The 7981-nt window shown below is 40.3% G+C and overlaps 1 protein-coding gene and 1 pseudogene across 1 annotated transcript; both read left to right on the forward strand.

The window, feature by feature from the left end:
- Window positions 1-990: 990 nt before the first annotated feature.
- On the forward strand, window positions 991-3615 carry LOC115013466 (retinol dehydrogenase 14-like). Its single transcript, XM_029439796.1, has 4 exons — window positions 991-1392; window positions 1625-1867; window positions 2118-2420; window positions 3182-3615. The coding sequence occupies exons 1-4, from the start codon at window positions 1272-1274 to the stop codon at window positions 3439-3441; spliced, it is 927 nt and encodes a 308-aa protein (XP_029295656.1). The 5' UTR covers window positions 991-1271; the 3' UTR covers window positions 3442-3615.
- Window positions 3616-3764: 149 nt separating this feature from the next.
- Window positions 3765-6144, forward strand: LOC115013465 (nuclear factor 7, brain-like; annotated as a pseudogene).
- Window positions 6145-7981: the final 1837 nt, after the last annotated feature.

Here is a 7981-nt window from a genome sequence, read left to right on the forward strand (position 1 = left end):
AATTTTGAATTTCTTGGTTTTTGATTTTGTATAGAAATTTGATATTAATCTATGGCTTTTCTGAAAATGATTGGAATTTAGACACACATATCAGTTACCAATACTTTATAGAATAGTAGAAGTAGGCTCTCACAAAACAAGATCTACTGCAAAACATATGCACTATACACAACATGTGATCTGTATATACTGTTTATATTTTCCAAATTGTGCAGTAGTATTCAGATTTGTCTAAGAAATGTAGTGGAGTAAAAAGTAGAACATTTTTCTCTGAATTGTAGTGGAGTAAGAGTATAAGCAGTAGAAAATGGAAATACTCAAATACAGTACAATAAACTCAAAATTGTACTTATGTATAGTACTTGAGTAAATGTACTTAGTTACTTTGCACCACTTCCCATACCTGCATTCCACATTGTATTATTTGGTTTGTTGTATCTAGCTATAATACACAATGCAAACAAGTCATAAGAATTCTCAGTATCCTGCATATGCAAAAGTGGCAATAGGAAGGCACATTTGAGATTTGAACAGCAGCTCATATTTATTCTTTTGTCCCTAAAATACCTTTGACAGTCACTTACCAGCTGTTTTAGGTGATTAAATAAAAGAATTGCACAGAGAAAAATGGTCTCTCATATGTACTCTCATGTTTATCGTACAGAACAAAATAACACTGTGAACACACACAGCTGTCCTACACTATGCTTGTTTGAAAACCTTCCATTGACTTGTGCAGAGTATTAAAGGTAATTTAAATAGCAAACAAAGAGTTTCCGATGATAGTAGACGTGCATTTAACGTAGGTTCTTCAGGCGTATCAACACACCATATTTATGCTTCACGGTACGCACATTGTCATGTTTATAATTTTGTTTTTAGGTAACTTTAGCTAGTATTGTAAACTAAACCGTCAGCGCCTGGGTTAGGGGTAATTCACGTTGAAGTAAAATACTCTCGCGAGACCTTGCGATATTTGAGCATTTGGCGCATGTGCACTTCGTGACACTCCACATATCCCAGCAAAGTGACTGAATGAATTGGAGGGGGGTTGTCAAATTATATGAAACGATTCTTCTGTTATGTTTTATTCGTCGTGGATCATCTCCACCTCGTTTACCGGGACAAGAACCAGAATAGAGGAATAGTAGGGAGGGGGAATGTCGTTTTTCTTCATCAACTAGCAAGCTAACAAGCTAGCTGACGTTAGCTCTAGGCTCACATAGCCACAAGCATCAGTCCTGTAGCTGCTTATAATAAAAGATAGCAAAATGTACTTTCTCTACACAATTATCGCGTCTTTAGTTGTTTTTTTCATTTTGAAATGGATGAAAAAGAGAAGATGTTGCACCGACCTGAAAAGACTTGATGGCAAAACAATTATTATAACAGGTAAATAAGCATGTCTTGTTTTTGAGCAAACACCTCCCTTAGTAACTTTGTTTATTAGTGGACTGTACTGTATACATGTAGATCAGTGTGGCTTGAATTGTTAATGACTACACTAAACACCACTGCCTGTTGTTACCTAATATTACATTAACATTTTACAATTTTACTGCTGTCCTCTTTTATCCTCTTGTCCAGCAGTTACACATGAACTTCCTATTTTTGTCTATTCCAGGTGGGAATTCAGGCATTGGCAAGGAGTCAGCTGTTGCCTTGGCAATGAGAGGCGCTCGTGTCATCATCGCTTGCAGAGACCCTGACAAGGCTGAGAAGGCTGTGAGGGAGATCAAGTTCAAGAGTCACAGCCTTAACGTCCTTCACATGGAGCTGGATCTGGCCAACCTGCGCTCTGTGAGGGAATTCTGTAAGAGCTTCCTCCAGAGAGAGAAGAGGCTTGACATCCTGATCAATAATGCAGGTGTGGCAGTCAACCGCATGGAAGTTTCTTGATCCATGATAAAACAATATCACCAAAGAAAGAAAGAAGAGGAAATGTGTTCCTTCGAGTAGATGACTTAGAAGTTTTATTGACAAACTAACATTGCATTAAAGATTTGTTGAGTTGTTTCTTGTCATGGGTCTAGGCATAGAGGTGGCTGTACTGTAGAGATTGTTTAGCAACATCAGCTAAAAGCCATCTTTCTTCACCCTCTGTTGCGCTTCCTCAGGCATGCCCGGTGTCCTCGAGTGGACGGACGACAGCTTCAGCATGTGTTTTGGCGTCAACCACTTGGGTCACTTCCTCCTAACCAATCTGCTTCTGCCTCGCCTGAAGGAATGCACCCCCAGCAGGGTGATCACCCTCACATGCTCCATCTACAAATACCAGAAACTAAACTTTCAGGACCTCAACTACAACCTGCTGCCATTCTTCACCTACTGCCGCAGCAAGCTGGCAAACATCTACTTCAGTCAGGAAGTGGCCCGCATCACTGAAGGGAAAGGAGTGACCTCCTATGCTGTGCACCCCGGTAAGAGGTGCTGCTTTGTACGCTGCTCTTGTCCTGCACCGGTATTCACCTGGGGTTGCACTATCCACCTTCTTTGCTTGAAAAGCTTACAGAACAATACAGGTTACCGTTAAAGGAATTTAATCTAACACAATTTGGTGCTAAATTCACAGATGATTCTATTTTCTGACATTTTATTGAAGAAACAAATATCAAGAGAATAATTGATAATGAACGAAGGTTACAGCCTTACAACTTCATATGGAGTCGTTTGTAAACTGTCTATTTAATAGTTTTAATTCTATTGTGTTATTATATACACTATGTTTGTATTTAAGATGAAATAGGGGTTGGTCTATATAGCAAGAAACACTTTTCAAACCCTTTTTCAGATATTTCTGTACTGCTTACACTGAGGTAGCTCTCTTCAGAACAGGATGTGTGGTTCTTATTTGGCCGTTGTGCTCAGTTTTGAAAATCAATGAGCAGTGTTTCTTTATGACAATAGTGTATTTATTTACAGGCCGTTATTAAGACTTGTATTTCATTCACTGGATGATCCAACAACAAACATTCCTATCTGGTTATGTTATATATATATAAACATTATTTTAGATTGAATTCATCACAATAATATCACAAGATACACTTAAAACACAATATTAAATGACTAATTTCTTAAATTTGAATCATATTGCCCACCCCAAACATACAGCATATGTAATACTGACACTATTTATTTATGTTTCTCCTGATATCTCTGCTTCCTTGTGCTGCTCCAGGTTTTGTCCAAAGTGCTTGGACGTGCCACTACTCCATCCTGTTCCGGATGCTGATGCAGGTGATCATGTGGATGTTTTTTGTGCCGTGTGAGATTGGAGCTCAGACTGTCATCTACTGTGCTGTGTCAGAGGAAGCCTCCAAACACAGCGGGGGTTACTTTGTCGACTGCAGACCAGCTACTCTGCGTCCTTTCGCAAGAGACGCTGGTGTGGCAAAAAAACTGTGGGAGGCCAGTGAGAGACTGGTGACACTGGCCTGATGGTGGAACTGATTCTTAGTTATTTATGGTCGTGTGATTTCTTTTTAAATATCTTTTATTTTCATTGACATGTTTGTGTAAAATGCTGATGGAAAGATTTCTAGTTATTTTATGTGTTTATGTAATTTAATGTATTTATTATATACAAATAAAAAACTTTGTTTTTCACTGTCATTTAATAAACATTGTTATTTAATATTTAACACATGATTTAAAATGGTAATTATTACCTAAAGCATGTGACACAAGCAATGTGGCATTATGGTTTTAACCTAAGTATTTATGCAGTCAAACATTTCTTTACCAATGCATTTTATTGTATTTCTTATTTATTTTTTACAAGGCACTTTATGCTGAAAGTCACCGTAAAATCTGTTAATTAATGAAACAGCACCGTCTGCTGGTAGGAAGATAACATGTCAGCTTTCAATGATTTACTTAAATCGACGAAAGTGAAACTTAAAGCTGATCTCGAGACGCCATTACAGGGAGAAGGATCTTTACTATAAACAGAAGGAGAATAATCTGTCATTCAGAAGGACACCGGTTTGGTGAGTCTTGCTTTCAAAGATAATTCACACATCAGAGCGAATGGCGGAAAAATCTGTTCTTTTTGAAAGTTTCCTAAACTGCCACGTGTGTTCAGAGACTTTCAGAGATCCTGTGTCTCTGAGCTGCAACCACAGCTTCTGTTCCAGCTGCCTGCAGAACTTCTGGGAACAAAGTAAGAACAGAAACTGTCCCATTTGTAAAAGAAAGACCTCAAAAGATATAGTAGTGAACTTTGCACTGAAGGAACTGGCTGACTGCTTTGCTGAGAGGCTGAAAGTTGGATCATCTGAGACGGAGAAAGGAGAGAAGAAGGTGGAGGTGTTGTGTAGTAAACATCAAGAAGAGCCTCGATTGTTCTGTAAGGATGAAGATAGAGCTGTGTGTCCTGTCTGTGAGTTTTCTCTCCACCAGAGTCACACGGTGGTTCCTGTAGAACAAGCAGTCAGTGAGCTGAAGGACCAGCTGACATGTGACTTAGAGTCTCTGCAGGACAAGAGGGACAAACACAAACAAGTGGAGGAAACATACAACAAAGTGATTCAAGAGTCCAAGAAGCAGCTGTTGTCCACAGAGAGGCAGATCAGAGCAGAGTTCAACAAGCTCCACCAGTTCCTGAAAGAGGAAGAGGAGTCCAGACTGGCAGCTCTGAGGGAGGAAGAGGAGCAGAAGGGGAAGACTATCAGCAGAGAGATGAAGATGATCCAGGAGCAGATCTCCTCTCTGTCACACAGTATCTCTGCTGTTGAAGAAGACCTGCAGAAACACAAGGTGCCATTCCTCAGCAGTTATAAAGCCACTCAGACCAGAGCCAGAGTCCAGTGCTCACTGTCAGATCCACAGCTGCTCTCAGGAGCGCTGATAGATGTGGCCAAACACCTGGGCAACCTGTCCTTCAGAGTCTGGGAGAAGATGAAGGAGAAGGTCCACTTCAGTCCTGTCCTTCTGGACCCAAACACTGCATCACGCTGGCTCTATCTGTCTGATGATCTGACCAGTGTGAGATGTGGAGACACAAACCAGCAGCTTCCTGATAATCCAGAGAGATGCACTAAGTATACTGATGTTCTGGGCTCTGAGGGCTTCAGCTCAGGGAAACACAGCTGGGAGGTGGAGGTGGGAGATCATCCTGTCTGGTTAATAGGTTTGGTTAAAGAGTCAGTTGACAGGAAGGGAGAGATAAAGCTTCACCAAAATATGGAATCTGGTGTTTATTACATCGCAGTGGGAAATACACTAATGGTGATGGTAAGACTGTCAGAGTGAAGAAGAATCTCCAGAGGATCAGAGTCCAGCTGGACTATGACAGGGGGGAGGTTTCCTTCTCCGACCCTGAAGACATGACTCACATCTACACTCACAGAGACACTTTCACTGAGAAACTCTTCCCATGGTTCAGTATTGAAAAGCTGGTGAAGCTAAAACTGCTGATATCAAAATGTGTCCCACTGAGATTTCTCTGTGGCGTTCAGGGAGGGTGGTGACGTCTCAGTGATTTATTAGGATTGTTATGCTGGAGGTGGTTTTTTGTCAGTTACAGATAATTCCAGTTAAATGTTTATAGATGAGAATGGTGTAATTGTAAAGTGCATGAAGAAAATGTAGAGATGCAGGTTAAAGAAAGAATGAGATGTGATCTCTTTCAGCAGGTCACATGATGGATCACGTTCCTTGATTGTTGTATAATATACAATATATTTCCACAGCACAGAATGAGAAACTAAAGCATAAATGTCGGCAGAATTATGTGTTGGTGGTGTAAATGTGCTGCAAGAACTGGGACGAGTAGATTCCATGTGTTCATCTTATTGTACTTATATCTACAAATGTTATTTTCCCAGACATGAGAAACAACCTTTTGTATCTTAATACAGTCATATTGTTTCTCCAGTGTTTTGATAAAACGTCAGGTCTTACTGTGCACAATGTAAGAACAGTGAATGTTAGTGTAATAATTCACCTGTGATTTGTTGAGCGTGTGTGACTGTCGACATATTCTATATATTATTTCAGTTTATCCATAACAATAAATAAATCTTCTTTATTTGTGCTTCTTTGACTGTAGAAGATTCTACAGGAATAACCTGATGAAGTTTATATTGTTCTTCAATGTTTAATCCATATTAGAGGAGCCCAGAATGGCAAGAAAATCAAACATCAAATATTGACTTTAAGATTGTGTGCATTTGGGCTGCGACTAAATATTATTTCTGTTATCAATAATGTGTTGATTGTTTTAATCAAAATATCTTTCAAATGTGAAAGATGGCAAATAAAAACAGCAAAACGTCAAATTTGAGCAAATGTTTGGATTTGTTACCTGATGAATGATTTAAAGGATTGATGTTTTAAATCGGCAGCGATATGTATTAGTAAGTACAGCTGGCAGTTCATTAAACAATGTAACAAGAAGTGTCATTTCTAATAATATGTATTAAAATGTTGAGTGCAAAGCCCTGACCTCGTCTTTAAATTGTGGATGTTGAATGTTAAAGGTCGCAGTGGTCACCTTCACCTTGATCACTCACATTAATCTGTATCTTTATGATCGCACAGCAGCATTCATTTCATCATTCTTCAACATGTGCTGTTTGTTTCTGTGTGTTGATGTTAACTGTCCATTAGATGTGAAACTTCCCATCAGCACATGAGTGTGTGTTGGATGAACTGCAGGATTTACACTGTGGATTCACGTTACGTTGGATTCAAAGACTTATTGTAGTTTATATGTAGGGCTGCACAATTAATCATTTCCTATCATGACGTCAGCTTTGATCATTCGTACAGAATCATGATTCTTCCTGTGTTGCTACTGTGGCAGTGGGGTGTGGTCATAGCGCCGCCTGCTGGGGAGAGTCGGGAGTGGCTCAGCTGGGGATCAGACAGCTGGACAGAACCAGGTAATCAGCAACACTATATAAGCATGATGGTAACCTGCTTCTGTTCTCTTGCAGTAGACTGAGTCCTGGAGGGCCCATGAGAGTCTCACGGCCACACCGCCCTGAAAACACCCGAGCTCCTCCCGGCCGGAGAATTGTTATTTTTGGCTGCTTGAAAAGTCTGAGCATGTTTGTAATCAACTTTTCCTTTTCCTGTACTTCCTCTCTTCTGTCATTTTTACCTGGCTGTGGACAGGAGTCTTCCACAGGTACATTTCATTTAGTTATGATTGCACATGTTTCTGATTTAAGGTAAATAAAGGAGGACTGTTTTTTTCCTCAAAATTGCTGACACTATTTATTTATGTTTCTCCTGATATCTCTGCTTCCATGTGGCGCTCCAGGTGTTGTCCAAAGTGCTTGGACGTGCCACTACTCCATCCTGTTCCGGATGCTGATGCAGGTGATCATGTGTCTCTCCTCCTCTCCCTCTCTTCTTCTCCCTCTCTATCTGTATGCATTTATGTAAATGTATGTTACTAACTCATCATCCAGGGTACCATCCCCAGAGTGTCTGTCTCTCATGTGGCAGGTTGCCACTGATAAAGTTTACGTCAGGATCATGAATCGTGGCTGCGCCTGCTGCCCTGGTCCTGCTGGACACCGGGAAGCCTTATTGACATTTTCCTGGATTCATCCAAACTTTCTCTTTTTCAACACAACATCATTTTCTGTCAAATGTTGTATTTGTACGATGTTGTTTATCCTGTACACACGACATCTATTGCACGTCTGTCCGTCCTGGGAGAGGGATCCCTCCTCAGTTGCTCTCCCTGAGGTTTCTTCCACGTTCCCCCTTTAATGATGGGGTTTCTTTTAGGAAGTGTTTCCTTGTGCGATGCGAGGGTCTAAGGACAGAGGGTGTCGTATCCTGTACAGTCTGTAAAGCACACTGAGACAAATGTATAATTTGTGATATTGGGCTATATAAATACATTTGATTTGATGTTGTTGGTGCCGTGTGAGAAACTCTTCCCATGGTTCGGTATTGGAGAAGCTGGTGAAGATAAAACTGCTGATATCAAAATGTGTCCCACTGAGATTTCTCTGTG

The sequence above is a fragment of the Cottoperca gobio genome, chromosome 9 (assembly GCF_900634415.1).
Source record: "Cottoperca gobio chromosome 9, fCotGob3.1, whole genome shotgun sequence".
NCBI lineage: Eukaryota > Metazoa > Chordata > Actinopteri > Perciformes > Bovichtidae > Cottoperca > Cottoperca gobio.